At 33.6% G+C, this 27948-nt stretch overlaps 3 protein-coding genes across 14 annotated transcripts; 2 read left to right on the top strand and 1 right to left on the bottom strand.

The window, feature by feature from the left end:
• Nucleotides 1–377: 377 nt before the first annotated feature.
• Nucleotides 378–6381, top strand: LOC11418485 (exo-poly-alpha-D-galacturonosidase). Its single transcript, XM_003625145.4, has 3 exons — nt 378–1002; nt 2816–3147; nt 5457–6381. Exons 1-3 carry the CDS (start codon nt 389–391, stop codon nt 5957–5959), a joined length of 1449 nt encoding a protein of 482 aa, XP_003625193.1. The 5' UTR covers nt 378–388; the 3' UTR covers nt 5960–6381.
• A 7203-nt stretch (nt 6382–13584) lies between these two features.
• Nucleotides 13585–18928, top strand: LOC11440437 (uncharacterized). Of its 12 annotated transcripts, none has more exons than XM_024770576.2 (9): nt 13585–13737; nt 14858–14979; nt 15253–16074; nt 16171–16462; nt 16621–16830; nt 16934–17107; nt 17430–17630; nt 17722–17835; nt 18146–18928. In XM_024770576.2, exons 3-9 carry the CDS (start codon nt 15275–15277, stop codon nt 18485–18487), a joined length of 2133 nt encoding a protein of 710 aa, XP_024626344.1. In that variant the 5' UTR covers nt 13585–13737; nt 14858–14979; nt 15253–15274; the 3' UTR covers nt 18488–18928. The 12 variants fall into 12 exon arrangements, with proteins under 12 accessions (XP_024626344.1, XP_024626349.1, XP_024626345.1 ...); XM_024770581.2 differs by having other exon boundaries at nt 13604–13697; XM_024770577.2 differs by having other exon boundaries at nt 13604–13749.
• A 1453-nt stretch (nt 18929–20381) lies between these two features.
• On the bottom strand, nt 20382–23307 carry LOC11444744 (DNA-directed RNA polymerases II, IV and V subunit 6A). Its single transcript, XM_003625143.4, has 6 exons — nt 23149–23307; nt 23038–23071; nt 22785–22963; nt 21973–22024; nt 20902–20969; nt 20382–20778 (listed from the first exon to the last, which is right to left on the bottom strand). The coding sequence occupies exons 1-6, from the start codon at nt 23181–23183 to the stop codon at nt 20709–20711; spliced, it is 438 nt and encodes a 145-aa protein (XP_003625191.1). The 5' UTR covers nt 23184–23307; the 3' UTR covers nt 20382–20708.
• Between the last annotated feature and the right edge of the window lie 4641 nt (nt 23308–27948).

The raw sequence follows: 27948 nt of genomic DNA, 5'->3' as shown, positions 1-27948 counted from the left end.
TAGGACCCACCAATAACATTAAAAAATCAAGGTAAATTACAATTGAAAAGCAATAGTACAATGACATTGATTATTTTAATCAAAAGTAATGTGGAATCCACTTAAGCATGAGGTCTTAAGTGAGACTCTGGATCTTAAAAGATCCCTAAGATTTTTTTCCATAATGAAGCGGTGATTATTAGGTACCGCGTACCATTGTGTGGATGGTCTTAGATCCACATTCAATAATTGACTTGTACTTACTTCGGTTATTTACAAGAGAAAATTGAATTTTTAGATACATTGAACAATGTATGTATCTAGTCAATAGAATCGGAGGAAGAATTTTATTGTACACTTGTATTTAGAAAAGGATTGTAAGAAATAAGCCAACTAGTAGATAATTGCAATGTATCTGTGTATGCTTAATTCTCAAAGTCCAGAGATGGAAAAACCACCACTACTCTTCAACTTCAAAATCATCTTACTCCTTCTCACCCAATCACTCCTCACCACATCATCACACTCTCTAAACCCCACCACCGTCACCTTCTCCGTCACCGAATACGGAGCAATCGGCGACGGCATCCACTACGATACCGTATCAATCCAAACCGCCATAGACTCCTGCCCTTACTCTATCCCCTGCCGCATCACTTTCCCATCTCCCGGTAACTACCTAACCGCAACCATATTCCTTCGATCCGGCGTCGTCCTCAACGTCGAACCCGGCGCCACCATCCTCGGCGGACCGAGACAAAAAGATTACCCGAAGGAGTCTTCGAGGTGGTACGTGGTGTTGGCAGAGAACGCGACGGATGTGGGGATTGCTGGCGGAGGTGTGGTGGATGGACAGGCGGAGAAATTTGTGGTGAGATATAATGAAAGAAAGAATGTAATGGTGAGCTGGAATCAGACTGGGGATTGTTTGGGTGATGAATGTAGACCTAGATTAATTGGTTTTCTTGGTTGCAAGAATGTTAAAGTCTTCAATGTTACTCTTAATCAACCTGCTTATTGGTGGTAAGTTTTTCTTATACTCTGTTTCTTATGTGGTTTAGAATAAACTATTTAATTGATCTCTACTTCAGTAACCATCTTAACAAAAGTTAAGAAACTTCTCAATGGTTGTTTTTAGTTTAAAAACGGAAATTGCAGGTAAATAATACTAATTGAATTTATAACTTCCATTCATTAAGTTATTTCGAGAAGTTTGATTCAATAAGCTAAAAATAGACACTTGGATGATAATTTATATGACAAGGTAAGTATAAATAAATCTAAGTGTTAAATATGCTTTACATACAAATTTAAGTATATTTTGTCTTTGTAAGGATGTTTCCATTTTTTTAGTCAATATAACTTACAAAATTACATGTTTTTAGTCCTTAGAATGCAATTTTGTACTAATTTGTAGAAATTAGAAAGTTAATACATGGACTAAATACAAAATTATAATGATTAAATACGCATTCAAGACTAAATTCTAAATAAGTCATTCTTTGCTAAATCCAGTTTAACCGTTATTGACGATTTTAAAATAATGGAGTAATTTTTAATGGCTAGCAATAAAACTTGGTCAGTTTTTACTTACCTATCAATGGATTTATGAATGATCAGAGTTTCTTCCTCTGAAAACCGGACGGTTAAGACGATAAAGATATTAAATGGCTATGGAAATATAAGAATTTGATTTTTCTTCTTGGGTAGAAGTGTAGGAATGTGATTGGGTTAGGATGGAATGAAGAAAAATCTACATAAACTATTTTTGTGTATATTTATTATTGATTTGACTTCTTGTGGCGGGCTCAGTCAGTTGTTGTTTTGGAAATTTGAGGTTTATCTGCACGCAAAGGCAACATAATCAGTTTCAGATAAACGTAAAGATTTCTGCTCTTCCCCCAACACATTTTGCTCGCGCTCTGCGGTCATTTCAAAAATATCCCTGCGTTAGTTAACTAACGCATGTGTAAATCAAACGTGACTTAATTTTATATATGCGTGACTTAAGTCACGCTGCAAGAGTTAACTCATGCAGGTGTTATATCCAGCGTGAGTTAACTCACGCTAGTTCAATTTCTTGGACCATGACGCTAGTTAACTTATTTATTTGCATGTTTTCACTTGTCTGCCATATGCGACAGCAATAAAGGACATGTGTTCCATCCTATTGGTTCTTTTGTCAAAAAATAATGCCATATATAAAGAACAAAAAGGAAAGGACTTTCTTAATAGTCTCACATGCAAATTAGCTTAGGTGTCAAAATTTATAGTGGTTGCTATTTCAAACTCAAACAATAATGAACCATGTGGAGAGAAAACAATGTCAGTGTAGTTAACTGGTGTAATATGTACTGCGTGAGTTAACTCGCGCATGTGTTAATCTCTCCATTTGAGTTACGTCACGTTAGTTTAACACTTACATAACTTAAATCACGCTGTGTTAGTTAACTAACACACAATTTTACACTTGCGTTAGTTAACTAACGCAGGCGTATTTTCAAAATGGCTGTAGAGCGCGAGCGAAATGTGCTAGGTGAAGAGCAGAAATCAAACATAAACAAATTGCAATTTACAGGGGCCCATGACAAAAATGTCTCTTCTAGCCAATGATGTATTTGTTTGAGCTGCATCCTCATTGACCATAAATAATGTTTTATAATACAATTATACATCACCTACTAACAAGTTATGGAATTCCCTTCACATAAAAAAAAAAAAAAAAAAAAATCACCGGAAAGTTTCTGTTTGTCATTTTACTTTTGGTAAAATTTATTCTGCAAAATCTTTGATAAAGTGCATTAAGCACCCTAACGAACCTACTTTATACTTGCAGCTTACACTTGGTAAGAAGTGAAAACATAACCATTCAGGATATTGCAATTTATGGAGATTTGAATATACCAAATAATGATGGGATTGACATTGAGGACTCAAACAACACTGTAATCACTCGATGCCACATTGATACAGGGGATGATGCAATCTGTCCAAAATCATCCACTGGTCCTGTTCACAACTTAACAGTCACTAACAGTTGGATTCGATCCAAATCTTCTGCAATCAAATTTGGCAGTGCTAGTTGGTTTGAATTCAAGCATTTTGTCTTTGACAATATCACCATTGTTGATTCTCATAGAGGGCTTGCATTCCAGATTCGTGATGGAGGTAACTTCCTCGTAAATCTATTACTTCAAACTTATTGCTTGCTTTTGATATGTTCTTCCTGGCCTCAAACTGTTGAATGCAAAGTAAGTATAGGAAATGCTGGTGCATTTGAAAATAAACACTTTTCATAAACACTTATGAAACACTCATAAACACTTTTATGTTTATCTTATAACATAAACACTTATGAAAATATTCGACAGCGATTTTGAATATAGTTTATTACATATTCATAAGCACTTTTCATCTCATTTCAACAATCTTCCCTCAAAAAAAAAAAAAAAATCTCATTTCAACAATCTCTCTAGAATAGCTTCAACAACAACAGCAACCGAGCCTTATCCCACTAAGTGGGGTCGGCTACATGGATCAAATGACGCCATAGTGTTCTATCATACACCAAATTTGGATTCAACTCATTGACCTCTGAATCCTTTCTAATGGTTTCTCTAATAGTTTTCTTAGGTCTTCCTCTACCTCTTTTAACTTGACTATCCTCTATTTGATCTACTCTTCTTACCACGGCATCTACGGGTCTTCTCTCTACATGCTGAAACCATCTAAGCCTATTTTCTACCAACTTTTCTACTATGGATGCCACCCCTACCCTCTCTAATGGTGTCATTCCTAATCCTATCCTGTCTAGTCTTACCACTCATCCAACGCAACATCCTCATCTCTGTTACACTTACTTGATTCTCATGTTGACTCTTAACCGCCCAACACTCCGTACCATACAACAACGCCGGTCGGATTGCTGTCCGATAGAACTTTCCTTTCAACTTAAGTGGTACTTTCTTATCGCACAAAACACCTGAGGCTCTTCTCCATTTCAACCACCCAGCTTGAATACGATGGCTTACATCTGCTTCTATTTCTCCGTCATTTTGTACGAAGGACCCAAGATATTTAAACCGCGTAACTTGGGGTATGATATGATCTCCAACTTTCACCTCCAAGGTAGACCTACTTCTTCTTCCGCTGAAGTTCCATTCCATATACTCCGTCTTGCTTCTACTCAAGCGGAATCCATACGCTTCTAAGGCTTGCCTCCAGGTCTCTAGCCTCCCGTTCACTTCCTCCCTCGACTCACCCACCAAGACTACATCATCTGCAAAAAGCATACATCTCGGTGCTAACTCTTGGATGTGTTCCGTCAATACATCTAAAACTAAAGTAAAAAGATAAGGACTTAGGGTTGACCCTTGGTGCAATCCTATTGTTATGGGAAAAACTTCGGTAGTCCCATCCTGCGTCCTCACACTAGTCGAAACTCCCTCATACATATCCTTGATAGCCCTAATATAGGCAATCCTAACCCCTTACTTCTCCAGGGCTTTCCACGAAATCTCTCTCGGTACTCTATCATACGCCTTTTCCAAATCAATGAAAACTAAGTGCAAGTCTTTTTTATCCGTCCGATATCGCTCCATCACGCGTCGAAGTAAGTAGATTGCTTCCATAATCGACCTCCCAGACATAAAACCAAATTGGTTATCCGTAACTCGAGTCTCCTTTCTTAGTCTTCTTTCAATCACCCTTTCCCATAACTTCATGGTATGACTCATTAGCTTAATTCTCCTATAATTCACGCAATTTTGTATATCCCCCTTGTTCTTATAGATTGGAATTAAAGTGATTCTTCTCCACTCGTCCGGCATTTTCTTCGTCCTCATAATCTCGTCAAAAAGGTTTGTGAGCCACACAATCCCTCTATCGCCAAGACTCTTCCACACTTCGATAGGTATGTTGTCTGGCCCAACTGCCTTGCCACTACTCATCCTTTTCAACGCTTCTCTAACCTCGTGCTCTTGAATCCGACGATAATAGCTTATGGAAATAATTTACATCTTAAACAAAAAGAAATGTTTATATAATAATCATTTATCAAATTAGCATTTAATTAAGTTGTTACTCAAATTCACCTCTTTATAAAATAAGAATCTCTCTTTTTTTTTTTTTCTTAGTGTAAGAGTCTCTCTTCTTGTTTTATGGAATTGACATAGATATATCTTGAAATATATTCTCAATATGCAACTGAACATTTTTTGTAGCTTACTTGTGCTTGCCTTATCAAGCCTTGCCTTTTATTGAGCCTGATTAGCATCAATACGCTTATCATCCTATATTGTACAAATGAAGATATAGCGTTAAACACATGTTTGACTGAAATGCAATAAACTTCCTTGTACAGGAAATGTAAGTGACATTGTCTTGTACAGGAAATGTAAGTGACATATATCTTGTACAAATGAAGATATAGCGTTAAACACATGTTTGACTGAAATGCAATAAACTTCCTTGTACAGGAAATGTAAGTGACATTGTCTTCTCAAACATAAAAATAAGCACAAGATACTATGATCCGTTATGGTGGGGGAGAGCAGAGCCTATCTATGTCACAACTTGCCCAAGAGATTCAACCTCAAAGGAGGCATCAATCTCAAATGTTCATTTCATCAACATTACAGCAAATTCTGAAAATGGAATCTTCCTCTCTGGTTCAAAGAGAGGATTGTTAAGAAACTTGAGCTTCATCAACATGAATATCACTTACAGAAGGTTCACCAGTTATGCTGGTGGGTTCTTTGACTATAGGCCAGGATGCCAAGAATTGGTTAAACATAAGACTGCAGGGATAATGATGGAGCACATTGAAGGTCTTGAGGTTAGAAATGTAGAAATGAGATGGGAAAAAAATGATCTTGAGCAGTGGAATAATCCTATGGAGTTCAAACCATCTACTGTGAATAACATTCATTTCTCTAATTTTAATTCTGTAGTGTATTCAAATAGCAAATCAAGTCAATAACGTTGGGTATGCAAGCATAGGGAAAAGGTTCATTCTGGGTAAAAGTTCAAAAGAGGGGAAAAGCATTTGCTTTGTGCATCTAGAAAATCAAAAGATCGGGGATCGTACACTGTTTTCATTATACCTTATGATTGCATTTCACCATTCAAAAATTTGTGATTAAGGCTTCAAATTGTTTATATCAGGTGTGATATCACGTTGTCTCTCTTCATAAGAATGCCTACGTTCCTTTCTTATTTTGTTTCTGTTAGGAGAATTGTTGGTTGTGATAGAGTAGGAATGTTTAAAATGAGAGATTTGATATAAGTAGGGTAGGATATCAATTTTTTTTTCCTATAGATAATTCACTTTTGAACTCATTGTATATTACTTAAAATATCATTGTATGGTACCCAAAGCAACTGCATTTTTAATATGAAAAACAATCTCCTTAAAACACAGGTTTGCGGGTGAATCAACTTCTTACCAACTAAGTCAACCTTCATTGACTCAATTTAATTTATCATTCACATAAGACAGTACCTTTCACCCTTGGTTGTCAGCGGGAAGGATTGCTGAATATGAGCCAATAACGCCCATAAGTCCAACAAAAGTGGTTGGTTACAGCTCTCACATATCTGTTCTACTAACCTCACAAGCTCATGGCCCTTACCCAAATAATTTGTTAATCCCCAGGAAACTAACATCTTTTCCCTTATAAAACATGTACATTACAACCATGTTAAGGAACTCAGATATCAGGGGTGGCATCATATCTTCATTGCTCTTATCTGATATATCATATTTAGTCTTATACCTTTTGCAGGTACACCCTTCCCCCATAATTCTAGCTTCCATCAATGCTCAATAAGTAAATATTTACCTGATAAAGAAGTGCTGGAACTCCTAAAAAAAAAGTGTTAAAATAATTTCATTAAAAAAATACATCCTTAATATGCTTCTAAAAAGTTTGTCTATCCGAAATTAAGAATGTATACTGTTATTACCATGAAACTACCATATCATTTGAATTTGCTTAAATCAAAGATTGAATTTCTGTTAATTAGAGTATTCAAAAGATGAAATGGATTCTTTTATATAATTAGATTATATGTACAAGTATACCTCTCTTTATAAATATATCTTTTTTAATTATCTGTCACTTATACAATATTATGTCTAATAAAGAAGATAGATATTAGCACATATGATTCATGTCATGGAAATTAATTGATTAAGATATGTAGCCAAGTTATGTAGCAACATAGCAGCTTCAAGTAAAAATATAAATGACAAAAGCAATGAGTACTTTTTTCTGATATTTCGTCGGTGCTTGCCAAATGCTAAGGTCGTGTTTGGAATAGAGACTTGCACCCATGCTTTTGATTCCAAAAATGCATAAAATCAATTATAATATCCTATATGATACTACGTGAGATCTAAACGCGCATTACCACATGTTTATGCCGACCTTTATCCCAACATAAAAGACATTGTTATCTTTTGACTCTGTGATTTGTGTTTCCTATTCTCTTTAACAAATACTCACTCCGTTCCTTTTTAAGTATTTTTAAAAAAATTATTTCTATTTAACTGTCACTTTCAAAGTTCAATGCAATATTAAATGTTAATTTATCAATATTATCCTTAGCTATTTATTTCGGAGAGAGAAATATATGAAATGAGATGTTAAATTAACAAGGTCATTATAGTAAAAGCATAACTTATTGCATCAAAAGTAAAAATAATTATTGATTGTCTTGGTTTGTGTAAAATGTTAAAAGTGACAATTAGTTTCAAATGGAATATGTGCATGTCAGCTGCACTTACGGTTCTTGTCCACTTCTTCCTGCTCCCACCCACCCTGCACTGCCTATACATCTAACTTAATTATTCGTATCATTTTACAAGCCTGTGACAAAATTAATAATACTCCTTACAAAAATGTCTACTTAACATGTAATAATATAAAGCACTCTGATCAATGAGGCTTTGATATATTTTTTAAACACCGTTAATTCTTGAAAAATCAATTTTTTTACTCACTATTAGATTCATCAATAATGTGTATGTTTTTTTGCTTATGGAGTGTATGTTTGAGTGTTTTTTTCTTTTTTTTTTTTTGGTATGTTTGAGTGTTATTAAGGATATATGTTAGATAATAGTTAGTACAATATTAGTCATTTAGTACTATATATAGTTGAAACCACCTCATTAGAAGGTATCTCTTATCATTTCTTATATTCATTTTTATCATCAATAGAAATATTCTCTAAGTTTTCTCTCATTCTTTCATTGGATATCATGTTTTCTAATATGGTATCAGAGCTAATCTGGTATTCATCTTGAAGGATATTTTCCGCTGCATTTTTTTGAGAAAAATTATTTTTCTCATCTTCAATTTTTCAATTTCTCAATTCATTTTCCCATTTAATGTTTTCATTTTATTTTTATAAGGGAAAATTTACATGCATTTCATTTTTTGCAACTCTCGGACAAGGCTCCACAGTTTTGGCCTCTAAGAAATTACCAGTCTCATCTCGAAGAAAAAGGCCAAAGCTCGTAAGATTTTGTTGCGCAAAAAATCTACATCAATATTGCATTTAATTACCCCAAGTGGTAGTCTGGTCCATTTGATGGTATGAATATTCTGAGAGATGGTTAGTAATTGTAAGTGTATATATCTATCCTTAATCTAGTTTAGGATAAGCTAGGTTCTGAATATATGTCAAAATTAGGATTATAGAATTAATATAAATAAGTATCCTTTAAGAATCACATCACTGATGTATTTTTATTTCTGATTGTAAATCGATTCACATCTCATCCCTATGAATGTATGAATTATTCACTCTAAGATTTCATGAGGAATAACTCTTTGTTAATATGAATTGATTCACTCCCTCGAATATGAATCAGTTCACTAATCATTAATTTTTAAAAGGAATGTCTCGTTGTTACGAATCGATTCACTCCATATGGTATGAATTGATCCACTCGCTGAATTTTAGAAAAATGAATGTTTTCTAGCTATGAATTGATTCACTTATTATTCCTATGAATATGTGAATCCATTCACTCCTATTTTTGAACATGTTTTTAAAGAGTTTACTCCTTCTTTTTGGAAAATACTCCCTCCGTCCCTAATTAGAAGACCCTTTTGAGAATTCTTTTTGTCCCTTTTTATAAGACCCCTTTGTTATTTCCAACTACATTAATTATTTCTTTACATACATGCTCCTATTTATTATACATCTTTTTCTTCAATCAACAATAAATAACATGTTAAAAACATAAACTAACCTTCTTTCTTAAAGGATAAAATTGTAAAAACAATAGTGATTACAAACAACTTTAATACAAATATCCACTATCTTAATTCCCGTGATTTTGGCAAAAAGGTCTTATATATAGGAACGAATGGAGTATAAGTCATTACCCATTATTTTCTACGTAAGAAATTCTCTCATTCTCTTATCTCAAACACTCAACTCATTCATCTCTTTAAAAGCTCTTATATGTTGATATATATTCTTGAGGGTTACTTTGATTAGGAAAATCAATGTACATTAGATTGAGATTTTCTAGAATTTTACAATCGAGGATATTTGAAACCTAAAAGAAAGATCGGGTAAAACTTCACATCCAATCAAAAATTGAGGGTTTTCTCTTGTTGAGATTCATGCAAAATTGGTTGGAGATTGGTATAGATCGATGAAGATCATGGGGTAGATTACTTAAAAGAACATACTTCAAATAGTAGCTAGGTCGTCCACCTGTTAGCCCAAAACGCTAAGTATGATCATGTGTACATTTTGGACCAATCATTCTAAATAGGCTGTTACTCTATGAATTTTTTGTGTGTTCTGTTCGAATTCTAAAATATGAAATGCTTTAACATATTTTAGATGGCTTTATAAAGTGTTTATGTCATTCGGATTCTATAATTTGAACTGCATAGGCACGCGAGAAATTTAAAGGAGTAGAAAAAGGTGTATATTTTTTCAACAAAAAATAAAATAAGAAAATCTTCTTAGCCGTGGTTTGGATTATCACATTATTTAACAAACAAAAAAATGAAAAAGATGCCATGAATATTTTTTAACAAAGAAGCCATGAACCATGAATGTAACACAAGTGGATTATAAAATAATCCCCTATATCGTTGAAATGAGTACATATGTACATTTGGTGTGTGTATAATAAATTAACAAACTAATCTTATCAATTCACTAAAACAATGACCAATTTCTTAAAGCCAAAAAACTAAAAGGCAACGATGACCAAAATGTGATGCTAGCTAGAGTTCCAAAACCACCACTAATCAGCATATCTAATCTAATTACTTGTAATGAAATAAATAAATAAATAAATAAATAAATAAGGAGCAGGTGATATATTTGCCTAACATTGAAATCTACCTGATCCATTTCTCTAAGGAATAATCACTTCAATTTAGTAGTAAACACAAGAAATAGTATTGTTAAAAAAAATAAATAGTTTTTGAGTATTTTATGTGTTACTCATGAGTAAAATGTTTTATAACATGCGTGAGTTAAGTCACGCAAAGTTTTATAACCAAACTTTCGAAAATACACATACGTGACTTAAGTCATGCAGGGTTTTATGACCTACCAGAGTTAACTCACGCAAGATTTATAATCGGCGTGAGTTAACTCACACAACATGACATAAATCACGCAGGGGTATTTTCGGAAGTTTCGTTGGGAGCGAGCAATTTTTTATGAGAGAAGAGCAGAATTCGAAGCTTTGACCCTCGGTTCCAAACATATACAATGTACTCATACACATAAATGGAGGGGCCGAAGTTTAAACTCAAATCATAGCACTCGGCCTAGTAATTTAGATATTTTTATCGGTTGAGTTATTAGATGTGACATATTATTTTCAATTATTCAATACTAACATAAATGAAAGTGTTTAATTTCGTTAGAGGGTCCCTAATCGATCTCATGAATTGTCACCTGATGTATGAACTCACCGGGGTCCTACAGTTCTATTCCACACATGATCATTTCTGAAATATTGCAGTTGCATTTTTATAGACTTTTTTTTGGTGAATTGTTTTGTATATTTTTTTGGTACAGTAATATTATTTTTTAATTAGGGAAGATATTACTAATACAATATTTAGTAAAATAATGATCCAGCAGTAACTTACAAAAAAAAAAAAAAATCGAGGGAAAATATATTTTAACTATCATATGTACTAAGTTTCAGTTACAACCGGACTATTGCCGTGAGTTACATACGTACATATTGGCGCCGTTTGAGGTAGGCGACCCTTATGGGTCATGTATGGTAGGAAATGTATTTATAAGTTTTTATTTTTTATTTTTTTTACGTTGGTCTTATAACTTGCATTTGTAGGTCAAGTCAGTATTAGTTACCTGTTGTGCAAGTCATCAGTAATATATTAATCACATGTAACTTTAAAAATAATTTGATGTATATATGTATGTGGTTTTTCCAAACTACAAAATTAATAGTTAACTTTAATATTTAATTATTAATTGTTTGTTTTTAAGAAAAAAATAATATAAATTTTTAAGTTTGGGGGGCATTTTGCACATAAGTGCAAAACTTCAGGGGGATATTTGCAAAACGTCATGTTCACTAACAGAAAAATTTGACGGAAAGTGTAAATTGACTAACATTGTGAAATTTCAGGGGGATAATTGAAGTTTTGTTAATTTTAGTGAGGTAATTGATGAAACTTACAATTTCAGGGGGAAATTGACTATTTACTCATTACTTTATTAAAGACAAAAATTAAACATTATACTCCCTCCGTCCCTCAATAAATGACCTAGTTGACAACAGAGCTGTCAAAACGGGCGGCCCGGCCCTAACGGGCTTCGGACTTTATCGGGCCGGGCCAAAAAGCCCGGTTGAAAAAACGGGCTTGAAATATACTACCCGAGCCCGGCCCTTATTAAAAATTACATTTTTTTTATATAAAAAAGTACTAAAAAATACTCCTATAGATTTTTTATAAATAAATTTTTAATATGTTTAAATAATGTCTAGCACAAAAATAAATTGCAAACATTTTCGTACACTAGTCGTAAACTAAAACGGCGAGGATAACAATTTTAAATAAATTAGATACGTTATGGTTATAGATATTTACTTCCCTTAAAAAAGTTATAGATATTTATATATTTGATCTTTAAAATTATAAATAACTAAACGAGTAAATATAATTTTATATTACATTCATATGTGTTAATTCATTGAATTTTCACTTTTACTTTTTAGTTTGATAATCAACTAAGTAAAGAATTATTTGAAAAATATATATAATTTATAAGATTTTTTTGTTATGCGGGTTAACGGGCTAGCCCTAACGGGTACCGGGCTTTTTAGGGCCGGGGTAAAAAGCCCTAGTTGACAATATACATTATTGATTTAATATACTTTGACCATATTTTTCCACTAATTCACAAAGATAAATAATATCATATAAGATGTTGTTGGAATCGTCTCGATAAATATTTTTAAAATATTAAGTTTTCATAATTTTTTTTAATAGAGAATTGAAGATATCAAAGATAAAACATATGCATTGGTACGTGTGTCGAAGTCAATTAGATCATTTAATATGGGACGAAGGAAGTAATATACATTGCTAATTGATCAATATGTCTAAAGATCTATGCCATTGAAAACTTCTTTTCAAATCCAATGACTAAAAAGCATTTTAGAAACAAAAAAAAACAAAAATGTAGTCACCTTAAGATCTCCTACTGTAGCCTAAACCCATACATATTATAGTTGAGTTGAGAAAGAGACATTATTGTCGGTGTGTGATGGTAGGGAAACGAATGACAAAAATAAAAGTCGAAATATACGGGAATTATTTGTGGTAAGTTTAATGTTTTCTAACTATAATTTTTGGAAGTTGAACTAGTAGTTTTTGTGTGTAAGGATCCGCTTATTGACAGGCTTAATAATGATTCGATGTCTTTTGAATATTATTTAGTGGTTAATGATATAATGTATTTTAGATTTTATTTGGTATGTCAATGGCTTTAAATGCAAAACAACTAATACATTCACGGACCAATCTAAAACACTTTTGACAAAGACAGAGATGATGTTGAGTTATTAATAGAGTCAGGGACCAATTTGAAAATTTGGTACAAAGATAGAGACCAATTTAATGATTTACTCATTTTTTTCTAATGAGAGAAAATTATGTTGAGTTATCATTCAATCGTAGTGTACTTCGATCGATATTAATTTTTACAAGGTTTTGCTAACTAATGTATTAAAGACATTGATTAAAGAATCTACTATTAAATATTTGTTTTGAAAATATAAACTTTTACTTTTATCTTAACAATAATGACATGATTTTTTGATGTAAAGTACTCAATGCATGGGTATGTAAAAGAGAAGGAAGGGGTGGGGATAGGAAGTAGGGCCCACAAACGCAAGACAAGGATGGAAACAGACACTGAGACACCCAATGACAAAGAGAGAGTAGCGAAAAGTTTGACTGATTACATCAGCGGCATAACCGGCTTTACCCGGTGACATGTGTTGCACCGACACACTTCTCCGGTTACCTGTTCTTCATTTTGCGGTTTTAAAATGCCACATCGTTCCCGCATTCTCTTCCTTCTCTTCCCCCTAAACTAAACACTCTCTCACTACAAAAAACACAACACATTACTAATCCCGAGGATCTGTCTCTTTTTCTCTGCAACACTTTCCAATCTATCATTTTAACGTACGATTTACTACTTCATCATCAACCCGTGTTTCTTGTGGTTAGTTCCAACGTAACGTGTTTAACTGTTCCCCCACACTCATTTATCATTATACGGTTACATTACAACTTGTTTTCTTATTAGTACAACAACCTCTTCTGTGTTTCGTCCTTTTACTTTACGTGAGTTCTTCTTATCCTCACACACACACGCGCGCGCTCAATTTTGTTTCCTTGTTTTCACTGTTTCAAATGTTGCTTTCGGGTTTGTACTTGTTTCCTTCATTTTCCATCTCTATTTCATTTCGTACTTTAATTCTGCTTGTTCTGTTTTAAGTAATGTAGCGGTTGATTCATTACGTAAGATTCCTAATTTAACCATTCCTTGTTGATTGATTTAGTCAAAAGTTAATTAAAGCTAAAAAACAAAAAATAATGACAATACTGAAAATTATTGGAATAAAGCCAGCTAGCAAGCATATTTCATTGATTTGATGATGATGTTGACGGTGATGTGTATTTTCTTCACACTCTACTTCTAGGTCTCTGCTTAGTTTATCCCCTACTCCACCATCAGATTTTTTTATTTTGTTCACAAATATAATGAGTGGTATCGCTATGACGGTGTGTTAAGTTTTCGAGACAGACACACGTGGTTACATTCGATTATTTCATTTTCTTAAATTATCACTTGTGTCTAGTGATTGTGTTAGTACTTCATAGATTGTATGTTTGGTTCATTATAGGAATTTACTTACTTTAGAATGATCCTAATTGACCCAGAACTGTGTCAAATGACTTCATATACTAGTATATTTCTGCGTTTTGTTTATGTTCTTTTTATTTTATAACTGTGTGTGTGTGTGTACACATTTTGATTTCTGATGCTGCTTACCCCCACTTTCTAATTAAGGTCTTCAAAATTTGTCCAATTTTTTTCCAAAATATTTTTACTGGCCTGAAATTCAATCTGGTGGCCTTTCTTTCTGTTGCAACTAATTTGTGTGTTTTGTGAACTTTCTGCACTTGTCTTCTTTATGGTTTTTCCATTTTTGGCTTGTTTTGATTCTTATTGTGATGAATGGTTTGGTTCAAATGTCTTCTTTATTGGTTTCCATGCTTTTCTTGATTTTTTCTATTTTTAGAATTTCGTAACTTATTTAAGCACTATATTTTTGCAGCTAGTGGAACATTGCTGTTGAGTCTCTGGAAAAACAGCTGCCCAAGATTGTTTATGCACTTTTATGGTGGTGAAAGCTGAAGCACAATTCTGAGAAGTTACGGACTTTAGGAGCTTGTCAAGGTTAGTAAATCCTATCATTTTCTCCAGTCACAAGCTTACTCATTTGATTAGTGTTTGAGTGAGTTTGAAAGCATGAAAGAAATTGAGAAAAGAAAAGGTTCAAAGAATGTTCAAACTAAGATTTCAAAAAGAACGGAAAGGAGAGAAAACAAATTGCATCAAGATAATTCATCTAAAACATTCATTGAAAAAGAAACTGAATCTAAGACGGCCTTAGAAAATTCAGAAACTTATGAAAATCTAGTTACATTATGTGGATGATGATGTCAACAGGTCCGAGGAGGCACTTGTCAAGATGAAAGTTAATGAAGTGATTGATAATCACTCCACTGATTTGGAGAAAGAGCAAAAAGAAGGGAATGAAGATGTATACGACACCGACACAACCAAGGATTCATTATCATCTCAAGGTGATTCTTTCACAAATGAAGATGTTAAAGTAGAGAAAGCTTCAAAAGATCCTAAAAATAAGGTTAGAGCGAATTCTTTAGAAAGCAATCGTGGATCAAGGGAGAGATCTGATAGAAAAACAAATAAACTGCAATCAAAGGTATCAGGTAGCAATCAAAAGAAATCTATAAACTCAAATAAAGGTCCTTCAAGAGTAACAAACAAAAATACTTCAACCAATACTAAGCCAGTGAAAGTTCCTGCAAAAGTTTCTTCGGAATCTTCTGAAGGAGTTGATGAAAAACCTGTTATAGAGGTTAAGGAAATTGAAATTTTGGATGGATCTTCTAATGGCGCTCAAAGTGTAGGAAGTGAAGATGAAATTCATGAAATTGTTAATGCTGAAGAAAATGGTGAAGGCGAGGATGGTGCGGCTATGAAATCAAAAATTAAAGAAATGGAATCACGAATTGAAAATCTTGAAGAGGAACTGAGAGAAGTTGCTGCTCTTGAGGTATCACTTTATTCTATTGTACCAGAGCATGGTAGCTCAGCACATAAGGTTCACACACCTGCTCGGCGCCTTTCTAGGCTCTATATACATGCTTGTAAGCATTGGACCCCAAAAAGGAAAGCAACAATTGCCAAGAATGCTGTTTCCGGCCTTATTTTGGTTGCTAAATCATGCGGTAATGATGTTTCAAGGTATGTAAATGATTCTAGCAAAGTTTTGTCTACTACAGATATTTATTGTTAATTTAATGCAAACAATTAATATCCGCATCTTGACTTGTGATTCAGGTTAACTTTCTGGTTGTCAAACACTATTGTGCTGAGAGAGATAATTTCACAAGCATTTGGGAATTCAGGTCAAGTCAGTCCCATTATGAGGTTGGCTGGGTCAAATGGGTCTGTCAAGAGGAATGATGGGAAGTCTGCATCACTGAAATGGAAAGGTATCCCAAATGGTAAATCAGGAAATGGTTTTATGCAGACCGGTGAAGATTGGCAAGAGACCGGAACCTTTACGCTTGCCTTAGAAAGAGTCGAATCATGGATCTTTTCTCGGCTAGTAGAGTCTGTGTGGTGGCAGGTAGAAATCTCTCTTTTTTAATTAAGATATTTAAAAAAAAAATTGGGGAAGGGGAAAGTTATTATTAATTGAAGTAAAACTAATTACCAATTACTATTTTACAACCTACCCCTAGAGGTTGCATATGCAATAAATTGATAAGTTTTCTATGCTTTTAGGCTTTGACTCCTTATATGCAATCTTCGGTTGGGGACTCCTGTTCAAATAAATCTGCTGGGAGGCTGCTAGGACCTGCTCTAGGTGATCACAATCAAGGAAATTTTTCCATCAATCTTTGGAGAAACGCTTTCCAAGATGCTTTTCAAAGACTCTGTCCTCTTCGAGCAGGAGGGCACGAGTGTGGTTGTTTGCCTGTGATGGCAAGAATGGTATGCTTTTATTAATCTCTTTCCTTGCTTGATTATGTTTCTAGTTTCCCATTCTTTTGTTCTAAGCCTCAAAGGATTGAGTAGATTAAAATTCATTCACCAGGTCATGGAACAGTGCATAGATAGATTAGATGTTGCGATGTTCAATGCAATTCTTCGGGAATCAGCCTTGGAGATCCCAACTGATCCAATATCAGATCCGATTGTGGATTCAAAGGTTTTGCCGATTCCAGCAGGAAACTTAAGCTTTGGATCTGGTGCACAGCTAAAAAATTCGGTACATATTTTTCTTTTGTTTTTATACTGATTGTATTCACACATTATCTTAAAGTTGAGCTTGAAGATTTGAATTTATAATTTGGCAGTTGGAAACTTTTCTCTTCGATATCACATCTTAGAGGGACAACAGTCCATTATTTACGGTATCTATGAAAAATTTATTCGAAAACTTCAAATAACTACAAATGGATTGGCAAAATACGTGGTTTAATCATATAATTTAGTTGAGGCATGTGGCTCTTGTAGTATCAAGGTTTCATTGTATTTGAAAGTTATGCCTACACGCCTTTATGCTTATGGAAGAGTTACTTGAACTGCAGGTTGGCAATTGGTCTAGATTGCTCACTGATATGTTTGGCATTGATGCTGAAGATTGTTCGGAAGAATATCCAGAGAACAGTGAGAACGACGAAAGGCGGGGTGGACCTGGTGAACAGAAATCATTTGCGCTCCTTAACGACTTGAGTGACCTTCTAATGCTCCCAAAAGACATGCTTATGGATAGACAAGTCAGCCAGGAGGTTAATTTCATAAATTAGATACTTATGTGGCATATTCTTTTTCTTACGTTGTCATTGTACTTATTTCGGTTTATTTTTTGTTATTATGCAGGTATGTCCATCCATTAGTCTTTCATTGATTATACGGGTTCTCTGTAACTTCACTCCGGATGAGTTCTGTCCTGACGCGGTTCCAGGAGCTGTCTTGGAGGCCTTGAACGGGGAGGTATGCTTGTTAGTTTTTGTCTGTTGCGAAGGCTGTATAAATTTGTTGCTAGTTTTCACAACTAATGATAATGTTGCGTAGAACTAATGGTAAGATTGTATAGTCCGATTTTGCATTAGCAAAGGAAATAAAAACAGAAGTATTCTGAAGCTGAAATGGATTATGCCTTTACTGCAATTTCAATTTCACTAGGCACATATTTTGATAAGTTGTAACTTTCTGCTCAACTGAAATTGTATAGTAATGAACAAATATCCTCCATTTTCAAAGGTAAAACTAGTTTATTAACTATAGTTTATTTCATCTTTAGACTATTGTGGAGCGAAGAATGTCAGCGGAGTCCATTAGAAGCTTCCCTTATAGCGCGGCTCCAGTTGTGTATATGCCTCCCTCGTCAGTCAATGTGGCAGAGAAAGTTGCAGAGGCAGGAGGAAAGTGTCACCTGACGAGGAATGTATCGGCCGTTCAGCGGAGAGGATATACAAGCGATGAAGAACTTGAGGAACTTGATTCGCCGCTTTCATCTATCATTGATAAGGTTCCTTCATCTCCAACGGTTGCTACTAATGGAAATGGTAATCACGAAGAGCAAGGGAGTCAAACCACCACAAATGCCAGATATCAACTACTTCGTGAAGTTTGGTCCATGTGATGTGAATCTTGTGAAACGAAATGCACATGTATACTCTTTACTACAGTAAAAATGAATGTCAGGAATTTAGGAATGCTGAATTCAGAAGATTAAAAAATATGGAATAAACAGACAAGATATTTTGGAATTCTTCATTACTAGGGAAAATTAAGGCTCAATTTCCCTTCCTTTTTTGGGTGTATATAAATATAAGTCCTTAAGAGTAGCATTAAAGAATTCGTTCTGTTTAATGTTTACCTTCTTCATGTTTGTTTGATAAAAGTTCTTTTTGTAATATCAATTTTTTGTAATCAAAAGAGTGTGTACAAACTTCTTTTACAAGGCATAAGCATCGGAATACGACATTGGAGGTTTAACTTGATAGTTCATCATCATCGATATATGCTTATTAAGGATGATGGGTTTAGGAATTCATGGCCTTGGTACATATTTTAATCAAAACACTCTTCACTTCTTTGCAAATTTCCTCCATTGGAGATAATAATATTCAAAGTATTGTCGGACATTAAATGTGTACACGAATGCAAGTTGGAATTCCAAACTTAGTTCATCTTATTGTGGGAGTCTAGCTCTTTTTGCGATTATCAAAATAAATTCGGTGAACAAGTAATTTTAAGGACTGCTCTAAATTAGGGAGGGAAATTTGTGACGGAAAACATAAAATTCCTCACAAATTCCTTGGTCGCAAAATTTAGTGACGGAATTAGAGAGGGATTTCATGTTTTCCCTCACTAAATTTGCCTCACTAATTTTTGTTTTTTTAGTAGTGAAAACATGTATTTTTTGCACATTTATTCGCATCTTTAACCAAGCTAACCAAGCGTTTTTGGGATCGTGCACTTTGGTGTATGTACTATATTGTCGGTTCAAGTAAAGTCGAAATAAATATACGTATAACCATGGTACCTTATCCCAAAAAATTAATCATACGCCATAGTACCTTACTTAAATGATCATAAGCCTCCAAATAATAAATGACTTCGGTAGATGGGACTCATCTATCATTTTTTCCACCAGATACATTATTGATCTACATAACTGAGAGAAGCACGGTCCTTTCGATTAAAGTGTTGTACCTAAATCAAATTTATATTTTTAGAAAAATGTTAACCAGTGCCCCAGCCTCTGGAGCATTGGTTAAGCACCAAATAAAGTAAGTTTTTATTAAAAAATAATGTAATTATTACTTAATAAAAGGTGACCGTTTATATCTCCAAGATAGAAAATTCTATTTATAATTCCTTAACTTCTTTATCACATTACAAGACGGACACCGGTTAACAAGACTCATATTTTTATACACAACTTTTAAATGGTTGAATGAATCATTTTGCTTCTTTATCACAGAACAACTTATTATCTGATTCTAATTCTACTGACCGATTGTTCAACCTTTACAGTGGCAGGTAACATATTGCTTGCACCTCACATGCTTAATTTTACTAGACAAAAGTTGAGTGATTTTGAAATTTCAACGTGTTAAAATTTCGCTCAATATCATTTATCTTAGAATTGCCTGATTTGCATTCAAACACTTAAAAAATTTACCAACGTACTTGTGTCTGTTTGATTTAGATGTGAATCTATAAACGAAAAGGTTTTAGACTTGAAGGGGCAGTCATCATCCATGGAATGTTATGGGATGATGTATTTGTATTCGCCAACTTAAAAGGAAGAAATTTCAATCTGCTTCGAAGCAAGTATTCGAGAGCTCCAGATTGTAAACTTACGATTGTTGAAGCACAAAAATGTCCATACCATAGTTTATATTTTGTTTATTTGCACCCTTACATGTGATTTCGTTTGAATGAAAAGGCATATAGACCCTCCAAAGTCAACTTTGTCATGTCCTAGGTTCTTTTTAAGAATGGTATTACCATTATGAAGTCGAAAATCACTGGCAAGTTCAAAAATCCATTTAGGAAGTATCACTTCAATGTTCATATCCAGTAGTGCATCCGACAGTTGATTTGACAAACATAGGAAAATACTAACAAAAGCCTAGAGATTTATCATACACAGACGAGCCGAAACAAAAAAGATTCCGGATTAAAGCAAAAGGAATAGGACGTACATAAATACACACCCAAAACTAATAGGATGCTATAAGCCAGTTTTATGGTAGGATCATAGATCAGTGTCTACTTCATACAAATCCAAGATAAATACCATGAGAGGTCTTAGTGTCTTTTACTCATCCCCACACTAGCAGTTCAAGCAATCAATCGCCACCCACTTGTCTCTTCCAGGAGTCTTCCACAATCAGCTCATCAACTCCCCAATCTTCATAGCTGGACAATTTTTGCCAAAATGGTAAGTACAACAACATAAAAGATGGAGGAATTGTATCAGCTTTAGCCCTCCCATCCAAGAAACAGAAGTAACAAACTTACTAAACGAACAGTAGTATTTACCTTCCATCAGGCAAGTAGCGACGGATGGTAAAAGGAATTTTCCGCTCTCGTAGCTCCTTCATGGCAATCTGAAGAGTTGGAAAAGTAAAATATCAGACGTTAAAAAAAATGCATAGCATTGCAACTGATACAAAATGAAACCATAGCAGAGCCGACATAACAAAAAAATATGGATATTGCTGAATTGAATACAGACAACGTCTAAACTACTATAAGAAATCGTCAAATTTTAATCATGCAATTCGTAGTATAGAATGCACAATGTATTCTTTACAAATCTAAAGAGCTTGAGAATCAGATAACACGTAGGAATACCAAAGGACTCTAAAAATAAAATAAGATACATGCTCATCCATGAGAATATTTAAATCCTAAATTAACATGTGGTCAGATTCAACATTAGAATTAGAAGACAAGAATTTCATCAAAGATATCAGTTCAGCAAAGTCATGATGACAGTCTTATCTTATACAATATTTTAAAAAAGTTTCATCAATGGAAGATTAAAAAAGCGTGTGACTGTCAAACTGAAGAACAACCCAGTTTATGCTATACTTTTCAAAGTTTAGGACCTTTTTCTTTAAAGGGCCCGAGCCAAGAAAGTACAAGCTATGACAATGGTTTGAAAACCAATCTACAAGCTGAACAAATGAACTATAACAGGAATTTATTAGACCTAATACAAAAATAAGCCTAATTCTAATGAAATTTGATCTCCTCATCTTAAAAATATAGGTTAACTGAAGATGAATATATTAGAAGATGAAACCCGTATTACTATACATGTATGTCAGCAAATATTAGTACAATTGTATGTGCGTTACATGATAGAACATCAACATCTGTAGTATGTGCGTTACATGGTACACCGCTTAATAAAGGAGATCAATAAAGTAGAAGTTAGGAAGCTTCTTAATGAATCATTGTCTATTTTTTCAAATGAAGGGCACATGGCGCAACTGACATATATTTGAAAAATTGACAACGATATACTCACAATCAGTAGTCAAATGCCGTACTATAACAAGAAAGAAGGTATTGTATTGCAAAGAGATCAAATGGTTAAATTACCTCAAGTGGGTCAGTTTCCCCCTCCAACTCGACCATGACAGGTGCATTCATACTGCACAACAAGAAAGACAACAAGTTCTGGCACATTAGACCTTCAGTATGATTTTTTAAGATTTTAAAGGCTAACAAAAAGTTCTTTCAACGGAAGGAAGAAGTAACTTTTGTCAAAAAATTGCCTTGGTAGGTGTTTTCCCCCCTTAGTAGTTAGTGAGGGGGGGAATTTAAACCAAACGGCCATTTAGTCATTGTTGTTTTTAATATGCATACTGGTGTATTGTACTGGGTTTTGTATTCTTTGTAAGCTCACTGTGCAGAGAATTAGTTCTCTTTCTAGAAGCTTGACAGCTAGGTTAAGTTGGCAGTTATTGCAACTTTTAGTGAAGCAAGGTGCAAACTCTAAGCAGGATCCTGCTCTATCCATAAGTTGTTTGGGGCATTGCAATATGGACCTTACAAGGCCTAAAACCTATTTTGTTATCCAAAAAGCTTGTCGATTTATGTAACATCCAATGAAGGACAAACTGGAGGGAAGCTCGTGCTTGCCCAATTTTACATATTGATCAAGATTCCATAGCTAACATGGTTCAACTGAAATCCACGGGATACCACTCTGTCGTGAGCGCTTTTTGCACATCACCGTTAAGTCAGAGGCCTTTCATAAGCTTGTAGTTTACTTTAATTGTATGTTTGACATGAAACATGCATACTCTTAGGCTAATTTCCTCTAAAAATCTCAACCTTCAAAATTGCTTCGCAGTTTTTTTCATTTTAAAAAATAAATCATCTTAGGTTAACAAAATTAAGCTGTAAACCTGATTTGAAGAGCGCGAGTACCGAGAATCCTAGCGCGCTCATACTTAGTCATATATTTGGAAGTTCTTCTGGGACGTTCAACCGGTGCAGCATCTTCCTTTTCCTCAGTTTCAATTGGTTCTCCTTCTGCATCTAGGTCATCGTTCTTGTTATCAGGATCCTCCTCCTCTGCACCTTCCTGCACATGCATCAATCATCAATAATTACATATACCCTAATTAAAGAAAAAAAGAATAATAATGAGTCTGGTACCTCAATTTCAGGCTCTGGTGGCTCCTCCTCGTACCTGCATCGTTTTAATCATGAGTAATAATACAAACCCTAATTAATTATGTGAGTGAGAGAGGGAAATAGAAAGAGAACCCCATGTCGATATCTTCGTAGTCATCGTCGGCCATGGTTGTTGAATTGAGGAAGGTAACCTCTGCTAGCTTAAGAAGACTGCTGCCCTAAAACCCCACTCGGACGGAATGAATGAATGCCTTCGCGTACTGTGGACTTCGTTATATACTCTTGTTTTTGGTTTTTTTTTTTAAGTGAAATCACGTTTTTATACTCTCCTGCTGTCCAACTCCGTATTACCGAGTCTCCGGAGCCCCGAATACGTAGCACGGATGCGAGTGAGTACGCAGATATACGATTTTTTTAAAGAATGAATCAATAAAAGAACTCGAAACAAAAGATATCAACGAATGCATTGATAAAAGAACTCAAAATAATAATTTATTTTAAGAATAAAACGTAAATGTATTTCCCAAGAACATCTCCAATGGAGTCCTTAAGGATTCCTTACTTGGATCACTCGTTGTTAAGGACCCTCCATTAAAAAAAATTATATTAAGTAGCGAGTAATTATATAAGGATTATCTCTCTCTTAAGCAATTAACGGGTCCCGCGTTTAAAATAAGTAATAAAATATGTACAATCAGTGGCGGAGCCAGGAAATTTATGGAGCCCGGGCAAAAAATTAATCGTAAATTCACATGTGACATAATATATAAACAGTCATAAATCGAAATTTTTTTATTTTTTATTTTTTTTCCTAAAAAAAATCGAAATAAAAGAGGTTTATCATTTTGTCAACAAAAGTGCAATTTAAAATAGGGTTATTAATTGAAATTGACCACGTAATATACGTGAAGTCTGAAAATTGACCCTGTAATTAAATAACATGTATTCTGACCATGTAATTCGAGATTTTTAATATTTATAACCTGTAATATACGCGAAGTCCAAAAAAACAACCGAGAGATTGAATTTTTTCATGATTTCCTAGAGGCGAGTTAAGAACGTTAAAATATGGCTTTAACAAAAAAAAAATTAAATTTTCGACAAACGACAAATTAATTATGAATTTTTAAAGTGTCAAAAGCTCAAAAAATAAAACAACATAAATCTTGATCTATAAATCGAATTTTGAGCTCATTATTTGCAGAGACATCTATAAAAATACATAAAAAGGATCTGTAAAGTTTCATAGCATTTCGAAGTCGTTTAAATTTATTTTGATTTTTCAACTGAAACGTGCAAAATTGAAATTTTGTTCCGCGTAAGCGTATACTCACAAGCAAATTTAGTTCTCTAATTTTGTAGGCATGACTAGAACATGATAAGAACTTTCACAATGAAATTTTGTAATTTTTAAACGAGATACAATTTAATTATCAATTGTTTAAGAAATTCATAATTATGAGGGAATAAAAATTCATAATTAATTTATCCCTAGTCGAAGAAATTTAATTTTGTGTAAAGCTATATTTTAACGTGCTAAACATGTATGAAAAAAATAGTGAAAAAATTCAACCTGTAGGTCACATTTCTAGACTACACGTATTTTATAGGATGGTCAAAATTAAATAAGAAGAAATTCAAGTTAGAATGCTGGAATATATGTTTTATATTTTATTGGGTCATTTTTCAAATATAAAGTATATTACAGGGTAAATTTGAACAATTAACCCGTTAAAATAAGAGAGATGAACCCGTCAATAGTGTGCTAACTAAAATTCCAAGACCTATTTGCGTGTGACAATTTTCAGATTGCCCAAATTTTTCTTTTTGTAAATGTGTTAATGGACTTTTTGGTTGAGTTTAATGTGCAAAAATTATCGATCGAGCCCGGGCGACCGTCCGGGGTCGCCATACGGTAGAACCGCCATTGTGTACAACCGAAGAAACATAACATTAGAAAGAAGAGAAACATAGTAGAATACATTGGAGGTGTTGATGGAGGTCATCAGCGATGTTGATGTTGAGATTGAAGCAATTGATGGTAATGGTTAGAAGAGGGAATGGATATCGCTCGTTGGCAACGAGAAATCTTTTTTTTTTTTTGGGTTAGAAGAGACGGTCTATTTTTGATAATGTTGCGTGTCTTTATGTATTTTTATTTCTTATTCTTTTTTTTTTAATGTGAAATATGTAAGATAAAAGCATCAGTCTTGGAGTATAAGTTAGTTCTATTAGAGTATAAGTTGTCATATCCGACACGTATCAGTCATTTTTTTCATAAAAAATAAATATTAATTGTCAGATACTTCTCCGATACACGTATCGGGACATATCAGTGTCGGATACGCATTGGATACGATTCTTCGCCAATTTTGAAGTATCGAGGCTTCAGACCGACACATATCAGTCATTTTTTTCATAAAAAATAAATATTAATTGCTTGATACTTCTCCGATACACATATCGGGACATATCAGTGTCGGATACACATTGGATACGATTCTTCGACAATTTTAAAGTATCGAGGCTTCAGAGCAAATAGGTAAAATGTTTTTCGGATTTTAATTAGTATGTGATTTGTTATTAGTATAGGTGACTTGTATTTTGTTAGACAGAAGTTTTGGTGTATTGATAGCAAGTAGTCTTGGATATGTTCTTTTCTTGTTAGTGTAATGGACATGAAATTTCATGACTCTAAATTCTAATCCTGGTACAACTTGTGCATCAGATCCATGAAGTTTCATACTCACCATCCCATCTCATGACCTATGGTAGCATCCTCTTGTTAAATTTATCTTAAATTATTTAAACTATTCCTTTTCCCATGACCTTCTCCCATGCTCTGTAAATTTTTCAAAAATGCTCTTGTACATTCTGGATTTTAAAATCCGGATTCATGTTTACTATTTCGGATTTTATAATATGGACAATTCTTATGTATAATCAGTCATCAGACTTTCTCACATTTCAGCAGTTTTGAGTTTTGCTTTTAAAAACAACAAAAAACTAAGTAAAAAAATGCTAAAAACCTGTCAAATAAAATCATGAAAATAGCACCAAAAAATTCTAAAAATCAAATAAAACTAATGCAAGTTTTTTTCGGATTTTTCTGAGAATATGAAAAATTAAAAAAATAAATTAAAAATGAGTCTAAACGATGGAATTTTGGATTTTGAAGGATGGAGTCCCGTAAGAAGTCCCTTCTACGGGAGTCATGGTCCTTGAATTTTTTCTGATTTTTTGGGGAAGTTTCGGAGCAATCCGATCAAGTAGCCCGAAAACCCGATTTTTGACTAAGACCAGGTAACAGTGAGCCAAAACAGAAGGATGAGAGTTAGGAAGATTAATATTCTCCCTAAAATGACGACATGTAACAAACATGTTTAAAATTTGCGCTGATACAGTTCGGATTATATAATCCGAACTGTTTTACCTTAAAAAATGGTGTTTAGAGGGTTTCCAGATTATGTAATCCGGAAACATCATGTAACGCGCCCTATTTTTTTAAGTTACCAGATTACAAAATCCGGAAAAATCCGTTACTCATTTTTTCACCCTCTAACAAAAGAAAAACACCATTCCATATTATAAAATCCGGAAACTCAATGGCATTTTTGGAAAAAATAAATAAATAAATAAGGGCGCGCGAGGAAACCCACAGAGTGGGAAAAGTAATAGTCAATTATCAGGGTCGTTCCTAGCATTTTAGGGGCCTTAGGTATAGAATGAAGAAGGGCCCCTTACATAATTCTTTTAGCTCTTTGTTGTGATTTTATTAGTTCTTCATTTCATTTTTTTTCCTTTCTTTTCACTACCATATAAATATTTTATAAGCTAAATCTTAAAATAAATCAAATACACAATAGAAAGCAAAACAAAATAAAAAATAGTAAAAGTAAAGAACTATAACACATGCAAAGTAGACTTAAATTTTAGCATTTGAGAAATATAGACTAAAATTTTAGCACTTGAGAATAATAGCACAAAAAAAAGTAAACAAAAAAAGTATGGTGGACCACATGATCATAAGTGTGTCACTATTATATGATCTTGCATTATCAAATTCAATTCTGCAATCTTTTTAATCAATCTAAGAAAGTTGACACTATTATATTAATATAATTTATTTTTTTTATCCTCTGAATAAAAGATTAAAATTGATTTCTCAAGTAGATCCCTTTTCAACTAAAATATCGTTTGTTTTTTTATGATGATTCTCGCAATTTCTTGGATAATAAATATTACCAATATTTTTATAATTAGTGAGACACATGATTAGTAACAAAGGGCCCAAAAAAAATTCATCAATTTCTTGAATAATAAATTTCTTGACACATAATTAGAAACAAAAAAACACATTTTTTTTATAGGAAATGTGTATATAGAAATATATTTTTAATATGGGAGTATATATAGCAAATCACACTGAAAGGGGCAAAAAATTAAACAGATCAGCCCATCATCTTATATTTGACAATTAAGTAGTCGGGCCTCATAATGAAATTTGCTAAACATACTCCCAAAAAACCAGGTCTTGCTATATGCACCCCACCCCTAAAATTATTTTTTTGGCCCCCTAGGCCATCGCACCCCCGTCCTATGCCTAGCGACGGCCCTGTCAATTATTTATCACCAGTAGTACATAAAATATATGTTCATGATGACAAAATCTATAAAAGGAAAAAAAAAAAAAATTCCAATAAGTTTAATTTGCTAGTTTCAAGTTTACGAATATCCATACCCAGATTTATAGCAATTAAAAGTATTAATTGCAATAAGCTATAAATCTTACTTAAAAAATGACCTTTTTACTAAAAAGAAACAATTTTAGATTATGACATTAGCAACCTAAACTCAATCATTTCAGTCATGGAAAGAAAAGTCTCATTCACAATGTGATTTACCAAACCATTTTATATCATAAATCATCAA

This window comes from Medicago truncatula, chromosome 7 (genome assembly GCF_003473485.1).
Source record: "Medicago truncatula cultivar Jemalong A17 chromosome 7, MtrunA17r5.0-ANR, whole genome shotgun sequence".
NCBI lineage: Eukaryota > Viridiplantae > Streptophyta > Magnoliopsida > Fabales > Fabaceae > Medicago > Medicago truncatula.
The sequence above is the reverse complement of the archived record's forward strand: the minus strand, read 5'-3'. Positions and strand labels throughout refer to the sequence as shown.

What these genes read in the sequence shown, in the direction of transcription:
- LOC11440437 (XM_024770576.2), top strand. Translation starts at nt 15,275, where the DNA reads ATGAAAGTTAATGAAGTGATTGATAATCACTCCACTGATTTGGAGAAA. An exon ending in TGCCTGTGATGGCAAGAATG is followed by an intron (nt 16,831 to 16,933) that starts GTATGCTTTTAT and finishes TTCATTCACCAG; the next exon opens with GTCATGGAACAGTGCATAGA. An exon ending in GTGCACAGCTAAAAAATTCG is followed by an intron (nt 17,108 to 17,429) that starts GTACATATTTTT and finishes CTTGAACTGCAG; the next exon opens with GTTGGCAATTGGTCTAGATT.
- LOC11444744 (XM_003625143.4), bottom strand. Translation starts at nt 23,183, where the DNA reads ATGGCCGACGATGACTACGAAGATATCGACATGGG. An exon ending in CACCAGAGCCTGAAATTGAG is followed by an intron (nt 22,964 to 23,037) that starts GTACCAGACTCA and finishes ATGCATGTGCAG; the next exon opens with GAAGGTGCAGAGGAGGAGGA. An exon ending in GGGAAACTGACCCACTTGAG is followed by an intron (nt 20,970 to 21,972) that starts GTAATTTAACCA and finishes CCAACTCTTCAG; the next exon opens with ATTGCCATGAAGGAGCTACG.
- LOC11418485 (XM_003625145.4), top strand. Translation starts at nt 389, where the DNA reads ATGTATCTGTGTATGCTTAATTCTCAAAGTCCAGAGATGGAAAAACCA. An exon ending in AATCAACCTGCTTATTGGTG is followed by an intron (nt 1,003 to 2,815) that starts GTAAGTTTTTCT and finishes TTATACTTGCAG; the next exon opens with CTTACACTTGGTAAGAAGTG. An exon ending in ATTCCAGATTCGTGATGGAG is followed by an intron (nt 3,148 to 5,456) that starts GTAACTTCCTCG and finishes TTCCTTGTACAG; the next exon opens with GAAATGTAAGTGACATTGTC.